General features: G+C 42.9%; 1 protein-coding gene across 1 annotated transcript in view; it reads left to right on the top strand.

Annotated features, from left to right (window-relative positions):
- Positions 1-6,578: 6,578 nt before the first annotated feature.
- Positions 6,579-26,646, top strand: part of LOC144482151 (scavenger receptor cysteine-rich domain-containing protein DMBT1-like) — a 50,045-nt gene continuing 29,977 nt past the window's right edge. The window contains exons 1-4 of the mRNA XM_078201372.1: positions 6,579-6,722; positions 9,832-9,988; positions 22,569-22,877; positions 24,384-24,638. Of these exons, the coding sequence (XP_078057498.1) occupies positions 6,579-6,722; positions 9,832-9,988; positions 22,569-22,877; positions 24,384-24,638 (865 nt within the window). The remainder of the gene's footprint in view (positions 6,723-9,831; positions 9,989-22,568; positions 22,878-24,383; positions 24,639-26,646) is intronic.

Raw genomic sequence — 26,646 nt, 5'->3', positions numbered from 1 at the left:
TGGCCCAGTGAAAAGCAACATGACAAATATCCAGCTAATGAGGAGCAAGATGTGACCACGGGAGGAAGTGAAAAGAAATTGTCTGCAGGACTGAACTGCCTCAGGAAGACGTGAGCGGCTCAGGCAAAAAGCGGGAGAACCAGAGCTATACTGGTCAGAGTAGGTCAAAAAGGGCGAGGAGAAGGCAGCGAAGGACAAAACGTGAACGTGACATAACCCAGCATAAAGAGATTAGAAAGAAAGTCTCCTGAATGTATTGATTTAAACGGTTCCTATACTTGACCAGAGCAGAAATTCAGGTTCTCGGTGGAACCTGAGAGAGGGGGCGAGGGGATTTTTTTTAGCTCTCAGCATGCTGTTGCTTTTGGGATCTTACTGTGTGTCGACGACAATTGTGCGGATTCCAACATGATAGTAATGATGCAGAAACAGATTGAAGGATACAGGAAAAGTGAGTTAGAGGGACAGAGATAGAAACGGCTGCAGATTGTGGGTTAGAGTCAGAGAGAGAAACAAAGAAGCTGTGAGTAATGTATTTGGGGTCTCAATGGGGAACGGAGTCTCCATTAAATTCAGAGGACCCCGGGCTGTGGATATCGCTGTCTCAGCCTCTCTCCACCTCGCTTTTTGTCTCTGTACAAACATTGACCAGATTTAAAAACCAGTCCACACTGCCGACTGTAAATTGTGGGATCTTGCTGTGCAGCAGGCATGTTGATTTAAAAAGTCATCACGCTTTTCATGAGGGACGTTTACCCTTTCAAGGACTGAAGGGACTTATCCAGACTTGGGAAAATGCCCACAGACACAGAGGTAGGGGTGTGTGTGTGTGTATGTGTGTGTGCACGCATGTTTGTGTGTCTCTCTCAGTGTCAGAATGTGTATCTGTATATGCGTACCTGCGTGTTCATGTATGTGTGTGTGTCAGTGTGTGTGGCCGTGTGTGTCACCCAGCGTGCGTGTCTATGTTTGTATCTCTACGTGTGTTTGACTATTCACATGTGTTCACGTGAGTTTGGATGTGTGTGCCTGTGTATGTGTTCATGTGTGCATGTGCATGTGGCTGTCTCCGTATGTGCGTGTTTGTGTTTGCATGTGCCTGTATTAACGCGATTGTCTATGTGTGTGTGAGTGTGTGTGTCCCAATTTGTGTGTGTATATCTGTCTATATGTTTGCCCCAGTGTGTGTGCGTGTGCGTGCATGTGCCTGTGTGTGACCCAGTGTGTGTGTGCGTTTTTCTGTGGTACACATGTGTTTGTGTGAGTGCGAGTGGGCGTGCATGCGTGTGCCTCTGTGTGCCCAATTGTACATGCGTGCATGTCTGTCGATGTGGCTGTGTGTGTTGATGTGTACTTGTGTGTGTTTTTGTGTATGTGTCGGTCTGTGTCTGTGTGAATGTGTCTGGGTGTGTGTGTATGTGAACGAGTGTGTTTGCATGTGCGTTTGTGTATGTGTCTCTGTCTGTGCTTGCGCGTATCTGTGTGTGTGTATCAGTGCCTGTGTGTGTGTGTGTGTCTGCATATGTTTGTGTATGTCTCCGTGTGCTTGTGTATCTGTGTTTGTGCGTGCAGCTTGTTTCTGTGTGTTTGGCTCAATATCAGTGTGTGTGTTTCAGTATGCTCTGTGTGTTGAGGTGTATATGTGGGTGTGTGTATATGTTCATGTGTGCTTGTCTCAGTGTCGGTGTGTGTATTTCTGCCTGCATGTGTGTGTATGTGTGTGTGTGTATGTGTGTGTGTCCCTGTATGCGTATGCCCACCTGCATGTGCCTGTGTGTGTTTCCCAGTATCCATGTGTGTGCCTCAGTGTGTGTGTCCATGTGTCGCAGTGTGTGTGATTGCCTGTGTGCATGTATCTTTGTGTGTGTGCGTGTGTGTGTGATTGTCGAAATGTGTGTTTGTGTGTATGGTCGTGTTCGTGTGTGTGCTCGCTCCAGTGTCTATATGTCAGTGTGTGTTTATGTGTGTACACCTGTGTGCGCCCCGTGTGTGTATTTGTGTGTGTGTGCGTGTGTTCCATGTGTGTGTGTGTGTGTGTATATATAGGTGTTTGTGTGTGTGTGTGCTCGCAGTGTGTGCCTGTGTGTGTGTGTGTGTTTGAGGAGACACAGTGAGGGGCGACTGTGAGGCGACGGATAGTGCGGGAATAGAGTGAAGAGGGAAAGAGTGAGCGGAGACAGTGTTTGTGTGTGTTTATATTTGCTTGTATGTGTTTGTGTGTGTGTGGGGACCTATGTGTATTTCGGTCTATGTATGTGTTTGTCTGTGTCAATGTGTGTTTCTGTGTGTACACCTGTGTGTGCCCAGTGTGTTTGTGTGTGTGTGTGTGTGTGTGCGCATGTGTGTGTGTGTATGTGTGTATGTGCGTTTGTCTGTCTCAGTGCGTTTGTGTGTGCATGTGTCTGCACACGTGGGTGTGATGGGAGACAGAGTAAGGGCGGACAGTGAGGGGCGACTGTGAGGCGACGGATAGTGCGGGAATAGAGTGAAGAGGGAAAGAGTGAGCGGAGAGAGAGTGAGACGGAGAGAGTGTGGCGGGATAGAGCAAGGGGGAATCCATCGAGGGGAAGTGGGGTGAGGGGGAAAGAGTCTGACCGGGAGAGAGCTGGGGCAGAGTGTGCGGGGAGAGAGAATAAGGGGGAGAGAGTGAGGGGGAGAATGAGGAGCGGGAGAAGGTGGTTAGGGTGTGAAGGGAGAGAGTGTGAGGGGGAAGGAGCAAAGGGTTGAGGGAGTGAGAAACTGTGTAAGGGAGGAACAGATGGGGTGAAGGAAAGATTGATGAGTTGAAAGGGGAGTTAACAGACAACAGTTGGGGACAATATAATTTCATGAAATTAAATCATAATTTGAATTTAACGTGAATTAATGAATTCGAACGTTCTAACTGAAGGAATTCACATCTGAGGATTCCAGTTAAAATCCCAGTGACCCTCCCATTGCGATGTTTCTGAAGCTTCTGTCTTTTGAAAGTGGAAACTTTATATGTCACAATGAGAAAATAAAATTTAATCCAGATTTCTAATGTAAGCATATCCTTACTGAAATGAGGAGACCAAAACTGTACACAATGCTCCAGGTGTGGTCTGGCCAAGGTTCTGTAAATTGCAGCAAGGCACCTTTACTGCTGTACACAAATCCCCTTGTGTGAAGGCCAACGGACCATTACCCTTGATAAATTCTTGCTGTCCCTGCTTACTAGCTTTTAGAGTCCCATGAACAAGGACACCCTAAACTCTTTGGACATCAGCACTTTCCAATCTTGCACCACTGAATAATTACTTTGCTTTCCTGCTTTTACTACCGAAGTGGAAAACTTCACAATTACCCACATTATATTCCATCTGCCGTATCCTTGACTATTGACAGTTGTCCAAATCCCCCTGAACAACCCTCACAAGTGTGTGAATGTGTGTGTATGTGTGTGTGCGTTTGTGTGCGTGTTTGCGTGTGTGTGTGTGTGCGTGTGTGTGTGTGGCTTCAAGGTGATTTAAACAAGTTGTGTGCGTGGCCAAATACACAATGGAAAGGCAATGTAATATAGATAAAAATAGTATAATGTAGATAAATGTGAATTTATCCATTCTGGACGGAGAAAAAGAACACTAAAGTGTTATTCAAATGGTGACAGAATACATTTTAGAAAATTCAGTACTCAAATTCACAACAGCAAAGTGTTGGATTGGACATGTTCAATTATTACCCCAGGATTAAAGTTTCAAACATACACATTCACTTTCTGAAAAAGGAGAGTGACTCACAACTTCGATGTTGTTGGTCTTTGGCATCTGACGCTCTGTATATTACACTATCTTTGCCTCACTTCATGCGTATGGAGACTTGGAAATTCAAGAAATTGGTATTTGATTTCATTCTCTGTGAAAAATATTCTTCACAGAGATACCAGCAAATTCACAGCTTCCACAATAACCAATCCCTGAATCTCCCATTCAAAGATGCCTAAATCTGTTTGAGAATAGCCTCCAATTCCACGATCCAAGTGTTTCAGCTTTGCACATTTACCAAATCAATTGTGAACACTTTTTTCAGGATGTGAAAAACAGTTTCAACTGGCAGATCCTAGGCAGCAAAATGTGTCTCTAAAATGAAGAAATGACATGAAATCCCAGGCCTCTCTGTTCCTGCATCGATTTTAACATTGTCCCGTTAAGTTTAAACTGTCTTTCCACTGTGAAAATTAAATTTCTCAGCCTCGGGTTTAAGCATCAATTATTGACTGAGCATCAATTTCCATTTTGCAGAAGCTTTTTCCAAAACAAAACCACACCTGGTGTGGCAAAATGTTCCTGAATTCCACCCATAAAAGCCTAAAATACTAAACATTGAGAGCCAATGTCCCAAAGACCCGCACACCCCATACAGCAGAAAGAAAGTTGCACTTCATCAGCTCTTTTCATTTTCCTTAGAAGAGGTCCCTCCCTGCACACAAACATCTGAATTAGGGGGCAGTCGGCCCCTCAGTCCCTTGAACCAGTGATAGTGATGGGCAGAAAAATTGAAGGGGAGAAAGAAAGATGGGGAGAGTGAGTGAGGGGGAGAGAGAATGAGTGGGGAGAATGAGTGTGGAGAGCGCTCGAAACAGATCCCACTATCCTCCCCTTTCCCAAAAATCCTCTATCAATCCCAAAACTGATCCCACTGCCCCACGTTCTCCACATAGACCTGTATCAATCCCCAAACGAATCCCATTGCCTGTTCTCCTCCAACCACCTGGAGAGAATATCAGAGAGGAAGAGAGACAGGCTTGAAATGGAGGGAGAATAAGAGAGAGGGGGAGGATAACAATTATTTGAGAGTTGAAGAGAGAGAGAGGGGAAGCGATTGCGATGGCGAGTCCTGGGTACTGTTGCTGCAAATCTGAGGGCAGTGGCCTTGAAGGTACCATGCAGAGCATAAGGAATAGAGTCATAGAGATATGGAGCAAGGAAACAGGTCCTGCGGCCCAAGTCGTCCATGCTGACCAAGTTTGCTAAATGGAACAACTCCCATTTGCCTGCATGTAGCCGATATACCTCTAAATTTCTCCCATTCATCTACCTATACAAATTTATTTTAAATGTTGTGATTGTACCCACCTCTACCACCTTCCCTTTTAACTCATTCGATACACGCACCTGTGTCTGAAAACGTTTCCCCTCAGGCCCCTTTTAAATACTTCCTCTTAATTTAATTCTATGCCTTTTGGTTCTGGTTTGCCCCACCCTTGGGGGAAAATGCATTGGCTGCTCAGCTTATCCATGCCCCTCATGACTTTATAAAGCTCTATAATGTCATCCTTTATCATTATACGCTCCAGTGTAAAAGTTCCCAGCCTATCCAGCCTCTCCTTAGAATCAAATCCTTCCAGGCCCGGTAACATTCTTGTAAATCTTGTCTACATCTTCAAGTTTACTACCATTTTTTCTACAGCAGGGAGACCAGAATTTTACGCAGTACGCCAATTGTGGCCTTCCCAATGTCTTGTAGAGTCGTAGCAAAAAATTATAGGAAACGTATTAGGCTATTCTGCCCTTCAATTCTGCTGCTACCCTCGATAATGCCATGGTTGGTCTGATGTGCTTCTCTTCCCTTAACCCTGTAAATATTTTCCCTTCAGATTCCCATTCAAATTTCTCTTGAAGTTCCTGATTGAACGTGCTTCCACCACAATCTCGGGAAGTGCATTCTAGATCCTAGCCACTCACAATATTAAAATAAAAATCCTCATGTTCGTTTTGTCGTTATGTACCTTAACTCAGCATCCTCCCCTTTTCAACCGATCCGCCAATGTGCTGATTAACTCAAACGCAATTGTCTCAGTCCCGGACATTGCCGCAGGAGTTCCTCAGAGTTTTTGTCCTCGGCCCAGCCAACTTCAGATTCTTCATCAATGACCTTCCCTTCATCATAAGGTCAGAAGTGGGTTGTTCATTCATGATTGCACCACATTCAATACCATTCACGGCTCCTCAGATACGGGAATAGAAAATGTGAATATACGAAGCAGATCTGCCAGCATCTGTGGGGAGAGAAACAGAATATTAGCACATACCTGCCAGAGCGGGACTGCTGAGACGGTTCACCAGTCTGATTCCTGGGATGGCAAAATTATCGTATGAGGACAGATTTGTTCGACTGGCCCTGTGTTCACTGGATATTTTCAGAATGAGAGCGGATCTAATTTAAAGGTGTAAAATTCCGATACGGCTGGACAGACTACTGCAGGAATGCTGTTTCCACTGGCTGCATGGAGCCTGGAACAAAGGGGTCCCAGTCTCAGAATACAGGGAAGGCCATTTAGGTCTGAGATCAGTGGAAATATCTTCACTCAGGATGGTGAAACTTGAAACATGTACCACTGAAAGCTGTGAAGGCCAAGTCATTGAACATATTTGATAGTCACTAGATCTTCTCAGTGATTACAATCTAGGTCTTGTGTGAGAAAACACTGTTCAAAATTGCAATCTTATGCATGTATGAGTAAACACAGCACTAGATCTCTCTCAGTTATGACAGTCTGGGGATTGTATGAACATTTGCAATGGTGTTGCTTAGGAGGATGGTGCATCAAGTAAACGACAATGGAATTGGAGGAAGTCTGTGAGCATGGATTGAAATCGGCTGAAACAGAATGTAATCTATACAAATTTGGCGATGACACTAAGAAAGGTGCAAGGCTATGTTCTGATGAGGATATTGTGATTCTGAAAAGGGCGATAGATCGAGTAGGTGTCTCGGCGAAAACCTGGCAAATGGAGTTTAATGTGGGCAAGTGTGATGTGATGCTCTTCATTAAGAGGAATAAAAGGGCAGATTATTATCTAAATGGAGAGAGAGACTAAATGGACCGGGCCCTAGGTGTTCTAGTGCAGGAATCACAAAAAGCTAGCAGGCAGGTCTAACACGCTGTTAATGAGGGAAAAAAAAAACATTTTGTTGCAAAAGCGTTAACACATTGGGAGGTTTTGTAGTCCAGCAGAGATTCCCCAGATAATTCCTTGGATCAGAGAGTTGTCCTGCCAAGAGAGACAAAATTGTGTATTCCTCGGAATTTGAGGCGTTTTGGTAGGGTAGCTGGTAAGATGTTTTCACCAATGAGAGAGTCTCGAACAAGGGGACATTGCTACAAGATAAAGAGCAGGTCATTTAAAATGGGCTGTGTAGAAATTTCTTCACGCAGAGGATGGTGTATCTCTGGATTTATCTGCTCCATGGGGTAGTGGAGGCTGGGTCATTAGAAATAATGAAAGTGGAAGTGGAAATATATTTGATCGATTGGGGAATAGAGAGTGATGGGGAAATGACAACGGAAAGGAGTTCAAGTCAACATAGATCAATCATTATCTTACTGAATGGAGCGCCCGGCTTGAAGTGTCTGGTGACCTCTCCTGCTTCCATTTCTTGAGTGTTCCAGTGTAAACACATCACTGGACGATCTCGTTTATTACAATTATGTATGAGTAATCCCCACACTAGTCCCTCTCAATTTCAATTAATATGGACCCTATTTTAATAATACGATTCAAAGCCCTGGCTCAATTTATTGCACCACAGTTTGATTAACTGTAAATGCTGCTTGACACTCTGTCTGAATTATTACTGCATTGGTGATTGCCATTGTGAATATTACCTTCGTCGCAATGTAATATTTTACTGCTGACCATTTCTCTAGTAGGTCCTTTCCCAGCAATCACTGCACTTGACCCTGTCGCTGTTTATACCATTAGATCTTATTTCAGTTAATACTACATTGCAATATATTGCTGCCGACACCACAGTGAACCCTGTTGGAGTCTTATTGCATCCATGCCCTGTACCCAGCTTGTGAGCGAGTGGGACTATCATGTGAGTGGTGTGGAGGATGTTGAGGGGATTCAATGTGAGTTAAACAAATTCAGTGAGTGGGAAGATATGTGGCAGATTCAGAATAATGTGGATAAATGAGAATGTACCCATTTTTGGTCACAGAAACAGAACGGCGGAGTACTATTTCAATGGTGTCAGGATGGGAAATGTTGCCGTAAAAAGGGACCTGTGTGTCGTAGGACACCAGTCACTGAAAGCCCAGGTACAGCTTGTAGTCAGGAAGACAAATGGCATTTTTGCCTTCATTGCAGGAGGAACTTAGTTCAGGAACAATGACGTCCTACTGCTACTGTATAGTGCATTGGTGAGACCACACCTGGAGAAATGAGTGCTGTTTGGTCCTAATATTTAAGAAATGATATAGTTACCATAGAGGGAATGCAACCAGACGTTCTCCAGACTGATTCATGGGATGGCAGACTTGTCATATGCGCAAAGATAGAGTCGGTTGTATCTGTCTTCATTGAAATTTAGAAGAATGAGAGGGGAGCGAAGTGAAACATAACATTCCGACAAAGATGGACAGACTGGCTGTAAAGTCTAGAGCACGGGATCACCTCTCGTTCTTCTAAATTACATCGAACAAAGACGCGGTTTGTTTAATCCTCCCTCGAAGACAATCCCTCCATCCCAGGTGTTAATCTGGTGTACCCAATTTGAACTTCCTGTCTGACAAGCACAGCATTCCTTAGGTAAGCAAACCATAACTGCACCTAACACTTCAGGTGTCCTCTCGCCATTAATTCAGCCATCAATTCCAAATCACATAGAGGTGTCTTTACCTCTTCCTCACAACCACAATTTCATTTACTTCCATATCACCTGAAAACTCGTAAATATTACATTTAAAGTTTCACATCATTGATACTGAATGTGAGTAGCTGGGATCCCGGGTCCTGATCCTCATGATAAACAACGGGGAGGCTTAAATTAAAGAACCAGTCACAGTCCGCTAACTTGTCAATCACCCATTTGTCGTAAGCTCGGTGTCGTTCGTTAAGCTGTTCTCAATCTATGCCAGTAATTTTTACCGATTCCCACTCACTTTAATTCTATTCACTAACCTCTTGTGTTATCAAAATCTTTCTGAAAATCCCAATATATTTGGCCTTTGAAAATTTGGTAGATTGGTCAGGTCATTGGCTGGTGGAGTTCAGTGTACATTCACATAAAGTCTTAGAGTCATAGAGTCACACAACATAGAAACACCATGACCATCAAATGCCAATCTATGGTAATTGCATTTAGTAGCACTTGGTCAATAGCCGACTTTGCCGTGGGGATTCAAGTTATGGTGCAAATAATTCCTAAATGCTGCGAGAGTACATGCCCCGATCACCCTCTCAGGCTGCATGTTTCACAGCATGTTTTTGTTTCTCATAAACCCCCTAAACAACTTGCTTCTCTCCTTAAACTTATGTTCTCTAGTCTTAGACACTCCCGCCATGGGGAAAGTATTCTAACGATCTACCTATCATTGCATCTCATAATTATGTGTACGTCTATCAGATCCACCTCAGCCTGCTGTGTTCCTTCGAAAACAAAACGAGCCTATTCAGTCTCCCCTCACAGCTGAAATCTTCTTTTCCAAGCAAAATCCTGCTGAAACTCCCATACACCCTTTCCAGTGCAATCACGTCCTCATGATAGTGTGGCGATCAGAACTGCACTCAATAACTCATCTGTGGCCTAACCAATATTTAGTTAAGCTGCACTAAGTCCTCCCTGTTTCACTTCTGAGGCGTTCAAGTCAGGTGACAACGAGCCAGATACGATCTAAGGAGATCCATCAAAGATTCCAAAAGGCAATACCGGACCAAGCTAGAATCGGAGGCTTGCCACACCGATCCCCGCCGACTATGGAAAGGTCTGCAAGACACAACAGGCTACAAGACGAATGCATATAAAATCGTCAGCTCCAACCCACCCCTCCCTGATGAGTTCAATGCATTCTATGCCCGTTTTGAGCAAGAGGTCAGCGAGAGCATGCCATCCACACTGGAAATCCTGGATGAACCTCTATCGGGCGCCACCATTATAAATGTCAGAGCAGCTTTCTTGAAAGTCAACACATGGAAAGCAACCCATGGGAAGCAACCCATGGGAAGCAACTGGTCTGGATCGGGTACCCGGACGTGCACTCCGATTCTGCACAGATCAGCTGGCGCATGTATTCACAGACATCTTCAACCTCTCTTTACTACAATCTGAGGTCCCTTTATCTTCAAGAAGACAACCATCATCCCGGTACCTAAGAAAAACCAAGCAGCGTGCCTTAATGAATATCGGCCGGTGGCTCTGACATTCATCATTATGAAGTGCTTCGAAAGGTTAGCCATAGCATGATTCAATTCCAGCCTCTCGGACTACCTGGATCCACTGTTGCCTACCGCTGCCACGGGTCCACAGCAGAAGCAATATATCTGGCCCTGCACTCAACCCTGGAACACCTGCATAACAAGGACTCTTATGTCAGACTCCGAAATAGTGACTGCAGCTCAGCCTTCAACACTATTATTCCCACGAAACTCATCTCCGTAGCCTGGGCCTTGGCACCTCCCTCTGGGACTGGATCCTGAACTTCCTAACTCACATACCACAATCAGTCAGCATAGGCAACAACACATCCTCCACGATCATCCTCAACACAGGTGCTCCACAAGGCTGTGTTCTCGGCCCCCTACTATACTCATTATACACCAATGACTGTGTGGCTAAATTGCCCTCCAATTCGATATTCAAGTTTGCTGACGACACCACCGTCGGATCTCAAACAATGTCGAGACAGAGTACAGGAATAAGATAGAGAATCTGGTGAACTGGTGCGGCAACAATAATCTCTCCCTAAATGTCAGAAAACGAAGGAGATTGTCATCGACTTCAGCGAGCGTAAAGGAGAGCATACCCCTGTATACATGAATAGGGACGAAGTAGAAAGTGTCGAGAGCTTCAGGTTTTTAAATGTCCAGATCACCAACAACATGTCCTGGTCCCCCCATGCGGACACTATAGTTATGAAAGCCCACCAACGTCTCCACTTTCTCAAAAGACTAAGGAAATATGGCATGTCAGCTACGACTCTTCCCAACTGTTACAGATGCAGCTTAGAAAGCTTCTTTCTGGTTGTATCACAACTTGGTATGGCTCCTGCTCTGCCCAAGACTGCCAGGAACTACAAAAGGTCGTGAACGTAGCCCAATCCATCACGCAAAACAGCGACCCATTCATTGACTCTGTCTACACTTCCCGTTGCCTCGGCAAGGCAGCCAGCATAATTACGGACCCCACACACCCCGGGCATTCTCCCTTCCACCTTCTTCCTTCGGGAAAAAGATCCAAAAGTCTGAGGTCACGTCCCAACCGACTCAAGAACGGCTTCTTCCCTGCTGCTGTCAGAGTTTTGAATGAACTTACCTTGCATTAAGTTGACCTTTCTCTACATCCTAGCCATGACTGTAACATTACACTCTGCACTCTCTCGTTTCCTTGTCTATGAACGGTGTGTTTTGTCTCTATAGCATGCAAGAAACAATACTTTTCACTGTATGTTAATACATGTGACAATAATAAGTCAAATCAAATCAAATCAAATATTCTACGTCATAGCTAATTCAGTCAAGTTTTCCATATGCCTTGTTCACCACGCTAACTACCTGTTCTGCCACCTTCAGGGATGTATGGACTTGTGCACCAAGATCCCTTTGATCCTCAATACGCCATAGGGCCCAACCGTTAATTACACGTATCCTACCTTATTAGACTTCCCAAAATGCATCACCTCACGCATGTCAGGATTAAGTTATCTGCCAATGAAATTTCGTGGCCCATCCTTGTCCTCCGAATTTATTTCTTCAACATCCCCGATATTATTTTTACTGCTGAAGGGCCTGCAACCTTTTAGTGTGCTGTCACTATCAACTTTCCACATGTAGATTTACCTGCAAGTAGCTGCTTCCCGTGTACCATTGCTAGATCCATTCTAATATTATCGAAATCGGCCTTCACCGAATTCAAACACTTGATTTCTGGATTCATATCCCTTTACATTGAAACTTACAGAGTTGTGGTCACTGTTCCCAAAATGCTCACACAGACACTTCGACACGTCCCCGGCTTCATTCCCGAGAATTAGGTCTTGCACTATCCCATCCCGAGTCGGACTACCTACGCACTGGTACAACAATCTCTGCTGGATGCACTTTAAAAATGCCACCATGTCTAATGACGTCACATTAAGGCAATGTCAGTCAATATTGGTGAAGTTTGAAATGCGCTATTCTCATCATCCTGTTGCTCTCACATCTCTCTGTACTTTGCATACATATTTGCATCTTAATCAAGACTCAAAGGACTAAGTCCCACATGACAGGTTGGTTAAGAAGGTTAAGGCTCATGGGATACAAGGAGAAGTGGCTGGATGGGTGGAGAACTGGCTTGGCCATAGGAGACAGAGGGTAGTGGTCGAAGGGTCTTTTTCCAGCTGGAGGTCTGTGATCAATGGTGTTCCGCAGGGCTCTGTACTGGGGCCTCTGCTATTTGTGATATATATCAATGATTTGGAAGAAGGTGTAACTGGTGTAATCAGCAAGTTTGCGGATGACACGAAGATGGCTGGACTTGCGGATAGCGAAGAGCATTGTCGGGCAATACAGCAGGATATAGATAGGCTGGAAAATTGGGCGGAGAGGTGGCAGATGGCGTTTAATCCGGATGAATGCGAAGTGATGCATTTTGGAAGAAATAATGTAGGGAGGAGTTATACAATAAATGGCAGAGTCATCAGGAGTATAGAAACACAGAGGGACCTAGGTGTGCAAGTCCACAAATCCTTGAAGGTGGCAACACAGGTGGAGAAGGTGGTGAAGAAGGCATATGGTATGCTTGCCTTTATAGACGGGGTATAGAGTACAAAAGCTGGAGCCTGATGATGCAGCTGTATAGAACGCTGGTTAGGCCACATTTTGAGTACTGCGTCCAGTTTTGGTCGCCGCACTACCAGAAGGACGTGGAGGTGTTAGAGAGAGTGCAGAGAAGGTTTACCAGGATGTTGCCTGGTATGGAGGGTCTTAGCTATGAGGAGAGAGTGGGTAAACTGGGGTTGTTCTCCCTGGAAAGACGGAGAATGAGGGGAGATCTAATAGAGGTGTACAAGATTATGAAGGGGATAGATAGGGTGAACGGTGGGAAGCTTTTTCCCAGATCAGAAGTGACGTTCACGAGGGATCACGGGCTCAAGGTGAGAGGGGCGAAGTATAACTCAGATATTAGTGGGATGTTTTTAACACAGAGGGTGGTGGGGGCCTGGAATGCGCTGCCAAGTAGGGTGGTGGAGACCGGCACGCTGACATCGTTTAAGACTTACCAGGATAGTCACATGAGCAGCCTGGGAATGGAGGGATGCAAACGATTGGTCTAGTTGGACCAAGGAGCGGCACAGGCTTGGAGGGCCGAAGGGCCTGTTTCCTGTGCTGTACTGTTCTTTGTTATTACATCATAGACCACGCCCTTCAGCCCTCCAAGACTGCACTGACAATGCTGCCGATGTGAACTAAAAGCCCCTACCCTTCCGGGGACCATATCCCTCTATTCCCATCCTATTCATGTATTGTGCCCCTTAAGTGTCACTATCGTACCTGCTTCTACTACCTCCACCGGCAGCGAGTTCCAGACACCCACCACCCTATGTTTAAAAGGTCTCGCCTCCTACATCTCCTTTAAGCCTTGATGCTCGCACCTTAAACCCATGCCACCTCGTAATTGCCTCTTCCACTCTGGGAAAAAGCTCGCCTAATTTCACTCAGTATTAACGTTGTCTGCCTTCTGGACAGACCTGGTTTTCCTTCTCGACCGAATTGCTCCTCGCTCCCAACTGTAGGTTCAATCCCTGTCCCACGTATTCCATGAAATTGAGTCGGTTCTCTGATACCTGGGAAGTACGAAGGGCTAACCCACCAAAAACTTAAAGGCTTTCATTCTGTGTGAGTGCTTTAAACTCCAATTGTTGTTGTTTGCTGTCAAAATCCATATGTGTTCCTCAGCAAATTGCATTTCTACCTGAGATCTGCAAGGTAGGACACCTCCCGCAGACTGAGAGTGTCTGGATAAAATGTAGGATCAGTCGGTAGATGGGAGAACTACGAAGGCCAGGAAACTGTTTCGATACACTTTCCTCTCTGTGGGCAATGCGTTTTATGGAATGCTTTACTGCCATTTTCATTTCTGGAGACGGACTTCATGTGTAATATGTAGCATTTGAGGCATGGATCAATTGAAATGATGGACTTGTGCTTAATTTATAAGCTCAGCATTTATTTATCTGTATTAAACAGCTGCGTTCATCTCATTCTCCAGGTCAACGTTTATACTGAGTGAAATAAGGCGAGCTTTGTTTTCCATTCAGGTGCAATGTACAGTGAAAGGAAAGAAGGGACTATCTTCAAATCTGGTCTGTACGTCGCATCATGCCATTAACCAGTTACATATAAACACACTCATAAATGGCCATTCTCTTCATCATTTGTCACAATATTGTTTTATTCATTTGGCTGCATGTACACATGCAGTGACACAATATTAGCATTGCGTGGTTGTTCATAGACGTTTATAATACCACCGAAGATATTTTTGCCTTTCGTCTACCCGACATGAATGATAGAGTTGGTCTCAGATTCCATTAATCTGACTACTTGCGTTTTCTTGACATCAATCGTACATAGATTAAATTAGTTCTGCGTTGCAGATGAGAATTCTCATGAGGATAAGTTTGTTTGCGTCAAATAAGTTTTGCTGCATTTACGGGGAAGTAGTAACATCGGCCAGATATACTCTGAATATATCATACTGTTTTGTATTTTATGTTGTTGGAATGCTAATTGCAAGGGTAATTATCCAACTGCTGTATCTTACTATTGAAACAGAATTACCATCAAAACAAGAGCAGAAATACCCCCACTGTTCCAGGTGTTTCCTGTTCGTTCAACAGAATAGCAAACCACACAGTCTGAGGCTTGGCAGACTGTGAGTTATTTTGTCATACTTTACAAGTCAAGAAAGTTATGGAAAGTTCAAAAAATATAAGTGGGCTTCAACGGGGAAGACATTACTTCGCTCCAGTAATGTTGCACGAGTGATTCAACATTTAATTACCGATGGCTAGTAAATGTGTTTGTGCGTTTGTTTTCTCTCCGATATTCAGACTGCTCACAATTCCTCAAGTATTTGGCAAGTTGCCCGATGAAAATGCACGCACCACATCCTCTGCAAGGCAGAGCTGAGAATGTCTGTCGCTGCAAAATGTGCAAAGAAATGAAAAAGGGCTGATATAAATATTGATATTGCCGGTTAGCTAATTAATGAAACATGGCACCGTGATGATAGTGGCTTGCATTTGACTAGCAGCATGTGCCGAAGACTGACATCGAGAAGACAAACTGCAGAAATGTACTCTGACCCACAATCTCGTCTCCCCAAAAGTATGTGGCTGTTTTGTTGGCATTTGCGTTTCTTTCAGTTGCATGCAAAATTCCACATAAAAAGGGGAAACATATATACCAAGTAAACGCTGACGACATTCTTCTTTGACATTGCACTGGTGTCAGAGAACTGAATCAGTTCCAATATTACTTCTCTATCGGTCAAAAGGAGAATATAACTGCTGGAACGAAAGGCTAATTTATTATTAGTGTTAGTTGGAAGAGCCGTTAGAGACATTTATCCGAGAAGATATTACTCCACACCAATGGGCAAGTGACTGACTTGAGCACAGAAAACATTTTCACTTTTCTTGTGGATCGTACAGCATTTAACATGGTGGAAATTTTGAAAATATTAGACGCAGAATTTAGGAAGACATAGACACATTGGTGAAATGTGCACACATTGCAGATTCAAGTTCATGTGCTTATGTGAGAAGTTATGCACTTTGGTATAATAACGTGGAGTGAAATAAAGCAACAAGTGCGTTAAAAAAACATAAATTGTTCTATGGGATATGATTTATGTACAATGGTAAGTAGGGCTAAATATGCTTTCTTCCTTGAAGATTACAGGGCAAGATAGAACTTCAGATGGGATATTTCAGATTGAAATATGTAAATTCAAACATCAGGAAATTATGTCAAATACTTGTTTTGTGGTGTATTTTTTATAATTCTTGGAAGTACTAAGTCATTGTTATGTCAATATCCTGGAGAGAGTGCAGAGGAGATTTCCGTGAAAGAGATGAGGGAAGATCTCATAGGCCACGAGAGATTGGATGAGTTTTATATGTTCTTTGGAACAGGGAAGTTGTCGGTAGATTTAACAGTTTGTTTATTTCATACAAGTCGTTGATGAAGGAAGATGAGGGAACTTGCTTTCTCGCAATTGGGTAAAATAAAAGTTGATAGGATTAACATAACTAGCGGGTTGACAAGGAGGGTCAGTTCACACAGAGGTTGTCCTCTTTTTAGGTCAAACCAAACCAAGTAAACAAACTCAGATTAAATCAGGACACAGTAAAAGGGGCAGCTCCCCAAAAAGGAGGGGGAACAGCCCGAACAGAAATCAAAGTACAAAGGAAAGTTAAAAACATCAAATTAAAATTTGATTGTTAGGGTCAATAATGCACCCCAACCCCTGCGGTGCCCAGCGGGCGCGGAAAGCGTCAACCGTGCCCGTGGACACCGCATGCTCCCTCTCCAGGGACACCTGGCCGCGAACGTAGCCGCGGTAGAGGGGCAGACAGCCGGGATGGACGGCCCCCTCGATCGCCCGCAGCCTGGACCGGTAAATGGCGCGTTTCGCCAGGCCCAGGAGTAGGTTCACACAGAGGTTGCCAGTATGTTGAAGACACAACCTGATGCAGAGTTCAGCGGCACTATGCTAAGTTAATTGAACATGAATTGGTGAGGTTTAATTTTAAGCTTATTATCTAAATATTATTGTGAGACGAAAGTCCACATCTCCTTCAAAGCAACCGAGTTGAATGGCATTCTGTGATTCGAAGGTCCTGATTTCAATTGCGTATTCAGTTACATTTCAGACTGTTAACCGCAATTTGCGTCTTTGGATAGGCTGGTGATTGGGTCATAACTTCATTTTACCTTTAACTGGTCATATTGCTTCTCATTGGTGCATTTCACCAGACGAAATTGACGCTGAATACTTCCCAGAGTCTATTGCTGATTTGGGTGACTATCTTTTCTGTAAACCTGTGTCAAACTATTCTCTCCTTCAGTGGGACTGTCAGAAGGTTTGCAGTGTCCACTCAGTATCTTCGAGAAGAATCCACTGATTTGTTAGGCCTCATCATTGTAACTGGCAGTCGAACAAATGTTGCGATCTTTCCTTGCCTTGTTTCTACTGCAGCTTTTGAACTGTGAGTCGTAAATTACTGGACATATTCGTTTATCTACTGTTACGCTGTTCCTTTCTCAGATTTGAGTATCATTATTATGTTTAATCAGTTTTTGCTATGGAACGTATTACTTTATTTTGGAAAGTGAAAGATGTTTTCTTACATTTTAAAGAAATTGTGGAAAGTTATATTCGCTGTCATGACATATTTGTCTATCACAATCAATCCACAGTTTCAGCACAGCACAGACAATGAAGTTAACATTCTAGTTTGATTATTTACCCTGCATCCACCAGAAATAGAATCTGATTCCTGTTGAACAGCGTGTTCTGGGGCCAAGTTTCAATATACAGTATTATGTGCTCATTAATTCAGATTTTTCAATGTCTTATGGTCTAAAATTTATATAGTGTTGTATATTTTGGAATGCTTGTTTCATTTTTAATTTCTATCACGCTTCAATAAGAATTCAGCCTTATTTCATGCAAAAGAATCCCCTTTCAGATCATTCCATTCACGTCTTCAGGGAAAGTGAAATACCAAAATGCCAATGAGATATGTTTAAAATGTCCACACCACGTAGTCCACTGTAGGAAACGCTGCTTTCTAATTAAATCCAGACTATTGCTACGGACAATTCTGTGGCAATTGCCAATTAAAGATGTTTTGTAAGTGGTTTCAGTGATATGTTTTTGCCATAAAAGCAAGGGGGTACACCGTTACCTTGTCTGAATTATCCACCTGAGCAGACGTTCAGGAAAACGTATTAATGTCTAAATAGTGAGGGGAAATCTCGGACAATATCCTCAGCATTGAATTGGGATGTCAGCTGAGACTCTGTACTCAAGTCTCTACAATGAGATTTAAAAATAAGATAGACTGACACAAAGGTAAGAGTGCTTAACAGAAGGCAGAGTTCTCAGTTGAAATATCCTCATGGCAGTGTGAGTTAACAATATTTTGACTCTGATTAAAATAAAGTTTTTTTTTTCTTATTACTCAGTGTTTGTCAAAATCAGATTGGAAGCCGAATCAAATACAATTAGCACGGCTGATTCCGTGTGATAGGCCCCTGCGCTAGTTTTCCAGGCAGACAGGCCTCAAATTCGGATGATAACCGTTTCAGTTAAACATAATCTGCAAGGATAAGAGCTCACTGCTGTTACATTAGAATATATTCTGCTGTGTGAGAATGTATCTGCGGGGTGTGGGACACCCGCCTCCCCAGCACAGCTCAATGGCTGAAATTGGCAATCTAATTATTTAAGCTGAGTCTAGTGAGAGATACAGTTGAACGCTTTTGAACAGGCTGTTGTGGTGCTTGGGTTCAATTTACAGGAAAAAAAATGTTCGATCTCAGTCAAATTTGGCTTTTTGTATGATTGCTTAAATTGGAAACTGAAGTGTTTTAATTCATTTGTTTAAACAAAAACTTATTTTGGAGTGTATTTTTCGTAGTTCTATCACATTTTAAAAGGTAATCAACTGCGCCGGATAGAGAAAAACAAACCCCGTTAAATTTCACGCCATTTATTTCCTTGCGGAATTCCTCCAGGTTAACTGCCATGAGATACATTTAAAATCCCTGTATCAACTATTGTACTGTAAGAAAATTTGGAGTCAGTTTAAACTCCGTGTGCTGCTCCGTGCAACAGTTTGAGCACGGTCACCTTAATCCGGTTTGCCATGCTATTGGAGCAGCAGATATTAGACAGTCCAGCCGAGTTATTCCCCTGCCTTGTTCGAGTTCTCCTTATGAACGAACAATGGGACATTTGCATTAAGGTCTTGTCCGAAAGTGATGACCTCAGACAATGCAGCACACTCTCCGATCTGAACTGAGATATCTGTCGAGAAATTATGCTCATGTCTGTTGAACAAGACTTTAAAAACGGACTGATACAATGACATTAAATTGAGAGTGCGAAAAATGAGCCAACTTTCGCCGTTTCCCTTTTCCTGGCAGCTTTCCATTGGATACAAATATGTGTTATGTTCCCTATTGAGAGTTGTGTCAGTCTTAGATTTGACACTCAGTCCAACGCAATAAGTGCCATTGATTGTGTGACTTTGTGCACTGCAGTTCTTTTCCAGACACAACAGAGTAAAATACTGATCCTACCCACTTACTGTAAACCAAATGTTATAGAATTGGAGCGCCATTCTATTACGCAGAATGTAATGTCGTGGAGTAAAAGATAAAGCAGCTAGCGGGGGCACTAGGCCCACATGCACACATTTCTGTCACAGAGATTTCTGAGCAGACGCCACAACTGTCAAAATTCATAGAACTAAAATTTATTGCTCAGTGACAGAAATGTGTGTGACGATCGAATTGTTAGATACCTAACTGATACGTTCAGTACATGTATTCATTATTGCATGTATTTTGAATTGCACATTGGCAAAAACGATTTTATGAATATGCTGTTTTTGAACAGTGTTTTAGGCTTCCTTCCGAGGGCGAGTCTGTTTGTTTGAGTTGCAATGCAGAATTCTCAGTTTCCTTACTCACTATTGCCAAACCGTGTTTGATAGCATTTATTAATCGACCAATAATTTTTAAATATACTCTTTAACTGACGCGATATCCCTGTCACAGCATTTATGCTTTTCACGAATTGTACATCCTGGAATATTATCTAACTGGATCAAAAAACTATGCTTCATGTGGGAAAGGGAATTCCATAGATTATTTTGCACGGGTTCGGAATCCAGTTTTATTGAGATATAGATGGGAAAAAGAACCGTGCGAGTTCAGTCGGCAGCATGCCCTGGTTTGGTTGATGTTCTGCACTAAGAGACTTAATTTTCTCCCAGTCTTGTGGTTTTAACAGCTCTGCTTTCTGCACGATTTGCTCGGATTTGCAGTTCCTGTCTGCTATGTAATCATAAGAGTCTCAGTGGCTGCAAAAATGGGCTGTGGAATTTAACTTGTTAAAATCTAATATAAACGTTTGGAAAATTAGAATGTTGCTTAATCAGTTCCAATTAATTCTAAAACGTAAAAATATTTCCTACGACAAAATTAGGTAAATTATATTTCTTGTTGCAGTTGAAATTTCGAATAGAATATTTTGAGATGTGTTTTAAGCATGAGTTTTGCCGTTCAAGTAAACAATTTCACTCTTCACTTCATGGCGGAAGGAAATAACTAATTCATTTTTATGAAATATGCCCATTTAAAATACTGATTCTACTCAGCAAGCGGCGGGGTGAATGGACACGGAGTTGTGTCCACGGAGAATGGACTTGGCAGTTTTCTCCTTCGTGTGACTGAAATGCATGTTGCACAGTGAATCGTTTTTACCAGGCGACAGCTGACCAAAATCAATGAACAGGAAAATTGCACATTCAATTCAGATGAACGATCATCTTTAGCGAATATCGGAACAGTTTGTTTCGAGGAAAATTCACAAGTTAATAGGTAACTAGTGTTATTTGACTTCCAGCTGTACAGTTTGAAATAGGCAGTTTTATTTCCAACATTTGTTGCCGTCAGCCTGGAGGTGAATTTATCCTCTTGCGATTTACAAACAGATCAGAAGAGAGAATGCTCAGTGACAGAATATTGCGAGCTCTGAATCAGAATGCAGAGCGAAAAACTGCAGCTGCGCCGACTCTTCCCACAGCGAACATTATGTCACTGGAATTTCAAACTAGAATTTTGGTGTGGTGTAAGGAATTAAAATAATTAATTTAAAATCCCTTGTCCTGAATTTAGAATATTCAGGGAAAAAAAAAAGTGTTGCAGACATATATTAAGGGGAGGATGCAAGAAAGTATCTTTATTGCTATTAAAAATTAAGACTAATCATAGCAGCGAGAAGATTCAAAATAATACCACTGATTACACTTACATTTCTTGCATCAACATTATGCCTGGTTAGTGATGGCCTCCAACATTCTGAACTATAACATTCAATGGCGTGTTTTATTTCATATGTTTTATTGTACAGCTCTTTGCAATAATTAATAGTCTTCACAGACTCTTTGTTAATGACCCATATCATTTTGGCCGTACTGTTTTTTTCTGAATCACCTGACATAATTTCCAATATCTTGTCTGTATGCCTTATCAAGATTTCACAATCTCTGGAGTTTTTAAGCTCATACACCAAAAGACATTTTAAGTACATTGGAGAAGGTTAATAGGCGTACTTAGACCTATTAACTAATTTAAGCAGCTGGAATAAGCACGATTCACTGAATGTCACTGTGGTGTTTCATTCGAGTCATCCCAACGAAACAGTCCAAACGCAATCTTATTTGTATTGTGGAAAGAAGGGACCCAACGACAGAACCTGCAAGGATAGACGATAGCCAGGTGTCAGTGTGTATCTGTGAAAACAATTCGTGTTATTATAGCGTATTACCAATGTTGGATTTCTGCAGAATTACATGTATTGTTTGATAAGGAATGCGGATCTAATGAAATCACAGATGTCAATATAATTACTTATGCAAAGTGAGGGGATTTGTTTTCCACCATCGGCTGGTATATTTGTATGAGATCTTCGCTCATGTCAATTCTGGGCAAACTCTAACTCTCAGCATTTCATTACAGACGGACCCGGACACAGTCAGCGCCTAGGTAATTGCCCTTTATTTACACACTATCTGATTTTATCTGCTCCAATGTATATCATTACTTGCGGAGACTGGCTGAGAATCTCAGTGCATTTCTTATCAGTGAATAGCCCCTCTGCCGTTTAGCAATCACAAGTAGAGTGGCTCACCAGGCATTACCTAAAGGTGTGTCATTACAGTTGAGAGACTGCTGTTGTGTTAATGCATAATGACAATTAATGTCGTTCCCTTCAGTGCAGAGGTTGAAGGATCCTCTTCAATCATACGGCTGTCTCTGACAAAATGGCTGTGTTTTGCATCTCAACAACATTGGCATAGAGACGAGAGGAACGCATGAGTTTTTCTTATTGACTGTAGGACTCAATTGTATTTCAGCATACACCAAGCATTCCCGGGACTCAGATAACGGTGCACCATCAATTACTGCTAATCAAGGTGGATAAAGGCGCTGTCTCCTCGCCTGCCCGTCCATTCCCCCTTAAACTTTTCCTGGAATGTGGATTAAATTCCGGGCCCGCAGCGACCAAGATCATTTTTGAACAGTTGCCTTGGCGGAATCTTCCGTGTGACTCCTGGTCCCTGCTCGCTCACATGGGTTTCCATATGTTTATCTTTGTCTTGTTTCATATTTCCAATTAATCGGGTTGTTTAATGGGTGCATGAGGGAGTGCAACTGGCAGATTCATTCTTCATTGTAATCGTGAATGTTTCGTGCCTGTGCTGGGAGACTGGGGGTTCAATTGATTTTGCAAGTTGTTATAATTTCTCTACTGTACAGAAAACCTGCGACTGGTAGACGGGAACAATGAGTGCGCTGGGAGAGTGGAGATTCGCCATAACAGGAAATGGGGGACAGTGCATGATTCTTACTGGGACCTGGAAGATGCTGCTGTTGTGTGTCGAGAGCTGGGCTGTATGACTGCACTCTCTGCACCTCGTGGGGCTTACTTTGGCAAAGGATCCGGATACATTGTGACCTATAATGTTCAGTGCAGAGGGAACGAAAACGCCCTGCGGGAATGTCAGTCAGGTAGATGGTCGCGATATCCCTGGTCACATTCCGATGATGCCTCTGTCATCTGCTCAGGTATTTATTTTTCTGCTATCTCTATCTTTTTTGTCCCGACGACGAGGGAACTAACCTGAAACTGCCCGTCACCAGAAATGGAATGATAGTCCTTGTCCAATTTGTCAGTGCATACTCATGTTGCATTCATATTACAATGAACAAACCCCTCTATAAGCAGTACATGAATATTTGCCCTTTACCGCTCATCACATCGTCCAGTGAAGTTTTTCCGAAAGCCACAGCTACTGATCTAGATTGCGGGGAATGTCACAATCACAGTTTAAATTCCCATTCGCAAAGCCAGCAGCCGCTACCAGGCATTGATCAACCAAAAGGTTCTTGGTTGCATTGGCCGTTTGTGGTGCGTCTGATCGGGTACATGAAGGTGAAGTAGGCCAAGGAAGTTTCTGAGCTCCAATGGGTCAGCAGTTGGTATCGGTAGCTGAGAATGAAGAGACATAGTAAGATGCATATTTCATGATATATTGATTCGCATTTGAATATTTATGCCGTGCTCTCAGAGATGGAAACACAGATTGGTCATAAGAAACACAGACACGTCCCTGTGACAGGTTGAGAAAGAAATCATAAATCATCAGTGTCCCTGACCCACATTGCTCTCCCGGTCTCACTCACAGTTGATTCATTGGCGATTTACAAAATGTATAACAAGTGGGTTGTTCCTACGTAAACGGAAATGACGTTTGCTGATCAACTGCTTGTGTATTTTGCGAATATATTTCCAGTGAAATGTTTACGAACATTCGTAAGTCTCTCTTTAAGCACATAGCCAAATTAACCGAAGCTGGCAATCCATAAATCCTTTGCACAGCTATCTTCCATTGTCCCAACTGAATGTCTTCAGGTACCTATCCGATTTCGCGTTGATTTGGCAGATTCCGAATGTCCCATCCAAATCCTTCCAATTTCTCTCTACTGCATATTCTCGGGGTGTGAACAGAATGACCAATTGTCCCACAGAATAGAGATGGCCAATTCTTAAACTGATTTTGATGGGATTCCCTTGTTTGCAATAACTTCCTAATTTGAAATCTCATCAGGTTCCACAAACACAGCCAGGTGACAGGAATGTACAGTTGAAATGTTGAATTCGGACAGTTTATTAAGCATGAGTCGGAATGATAAAAGGCCAAGTTTCCGTTGGCATAATTAAAAATAATTAATATTAATTGGCCAAATATTATTTGTGATGTAATTCAATACGCATTTTATTTCGTAAGAAATGGTTAGAATGCAGCATTTCAGTGACATTTTCATTGTTGAAAAGAAAGCAAGGCAACATACAGTGATATCTAAAAAATAATGAATATAATAGCAACTACGTTAAAACTGATATCTCCAGCACTTCCCCACACAGGGGGACAATAGAGTTCATGCGATTAAATGTGCCATGTGACGTTGATCAATAGCGATGTGGGATTAATGTTGAGTTTTGCCGACATTTTCTCGAATTTTTCAGCGAAAATAGTTTCAGAATTATGTTTATCCAAATATATTTCTCAGGAAGTACACTGCCCAGGCTGCTGAATGGAAGCCATCCCTGTGCTGGGAGGCTGGAGATTTATTGGAATGGAAACTGGGGAACAGTTTGCAAAGATGAGGCATGGTCGTCACCTGAGGCGGAAGCTGTTTGCCAGCTGTTGGATTGTGGTTCTGTCACAGCGATGCCGCTTATCTCTCACTTTGGTCCAGGGTCAGGGCCTGTGATTGGTCGAGAAGGTTGTGGACACCAGCAAGGTTTTGCAGTAATCTGTTCAGGTACAAACCCTGATAATTCGGGAAATTAATGTCTTATCCACAAACAATACGCGGTCTGCCTCAGAAGGCAGCGGACAAATGCGGAGCTTTCTTTTTAAGACAGTTCGATAGATGATTATTGGACAAAGGGATCAAACGTTATTGAGTGGAGGTCGTAATGCATATATCTAAATACGAATAAGCCAGACATTGTCTTATAGAATAGCGGTGCAGTGTCGAGGAAGTGAATAACAGATCACTGCTCCTATTTGGTATTCCCGTACACTCTTATTAATAATGTCGCGATTTAATAACAGGGACGCATTCCTGCCCATTTTGCTGCAACATTGCAACAATTTTTGGACGAAAACAAATACAATATTCCTTGAATGACTATAATAATCCATTACTGATTACATTACTTTTGCAATAATAAATTTGTTGCAATATTTAATTGGGCGACAGGAAGGTTGACTTAATGCGCCTCTGGACTCACTGCTCAGGTTCCTCCTACAGGCAAAAGGGAATGGCTGGATCACTGCCGGGCACAGCACAATTTATAATAACTGAGGAAGAGAAGCCATTGGCTTCGACAGCGCTGAGATTTCTGAAAAGAAAACCGAATACTGCTCTGCTCTAATTGCAGAGTGATTCATATACATTCCCGAATAACGAGCTTCCTCTATATTTCGTCAATCACAGAATTCATACAGTGCAGAAGGAGGTCATTCGGCCCATCGATTCTGCACCGACCCTCCAAAGCAATATCTCACTCAGGGTTCTCTGGTTCTTATCGCACTCCTGTCCATCCCTAACTGCCCTAGAAAAAGTGGTGTCATGCTGTCTTCTTCAGCAACTGCAGTCCATTTAATGTGTCTGAGGTATTTGCCCTTTCCACTATCTTTCAATTTACGAATACTGAATTCTTGAAATGTGGGTGTGGGTATGGATGAGAGGGGGGAATACAAAGTGAGGGCAGAGGTATTGACCTGGCGTGGCTAAACTCAATTTCTGTTCAGAAGACAGTTTGGAGGCCTGATTTGCGCTCATGACTCAGGTGGTATCTAAGTCTGTTTTATATTATTGTGCCAAACTGTTCTCCCATTACAGTCCAGCTGACCAGACATGAATGTCGTACTGAACGGAAATGTTATACGTACCTGTCCACTGCATTTCTTGTTCTGACTACACTAACACGTAGAGTTTCACGGACTTATTCTGTCCCTAGTTTCCTTTTGTTTCACCAATCGTTGCAACTTAATGTCAGCTGCAGAAATAACACTTCAGCGTCATTTTGGATTCAAGTGTTCGATTGAAATATAATCAAGTGTGGACAGTGTTACAGGCTAGGATGACTATAGGGACTATGGTTATTCCAGATACTCAAGTTTCTCTCGTTCACCACAGGGTAAAAGTGAAAGTGAAATGTGAAGCCTAATGTTGCTCTCTGGGTTCTGAATGAAAACATTAAAGAAATAAAAAGGGAGCAAAAAATACATTGGTTTAGAAATAGAAATTGAAATAGAAACCCTACAGTACAGAAGGAGGCCATTCGGCCCATCGCATCTGCACCGAATACAATCCCACCCAGGCCCTACCCCCATATCCCTACATATTTACCCACTAACCCCTCTAACCTACGGATCTCATAACACTAAGGGGCAATTTTAGCATGGCCAATCAACCTAACCCGCACATCTTTGGACTGTGGGAGGAAACCGGAGCACCCGGAGGAAACCCCCCCAGACACGAGGAGAATGTGCAAACTCCACACAGACAGTGACCCAAGTCGGGAATCGAACCCAGGTCCCTGGAGCTCTGAAGCAGCAGTGCTAACCACTGCGCTACCGTGCTCTGAAAGAGATTATTTGTCTTGGATTTCTCAATTTTTCTCTTCATAGATGCTTGCAGAGCTTTCAGTGGGGATAGTGTTTATTTTTTACATCACACTGATCGCATTGGATTCGTCAGAATAAAAATATATTACCAACAAACGTACAGTGATATTTCAAACAGACGCTTTGGCCGG

This window comes from Mustelus asterias (assembly GCF_964213995.1).
Source record: "Mustelus asterias chromosome 26 unlocalized genomic scaffold, sMusAst1.hap1.1 SUPER_26_unloc_39, whole genome shotgun sequence".
NCBI lineage: Eukaryota > Metazoa > Chordata > Chondrichthyes > Carcharhiniformes > Triakidae > Mustelus > Mustelus asterias.
This window is presented reverse-complemented; position numbering and strand designations above follow the sequence as displayed.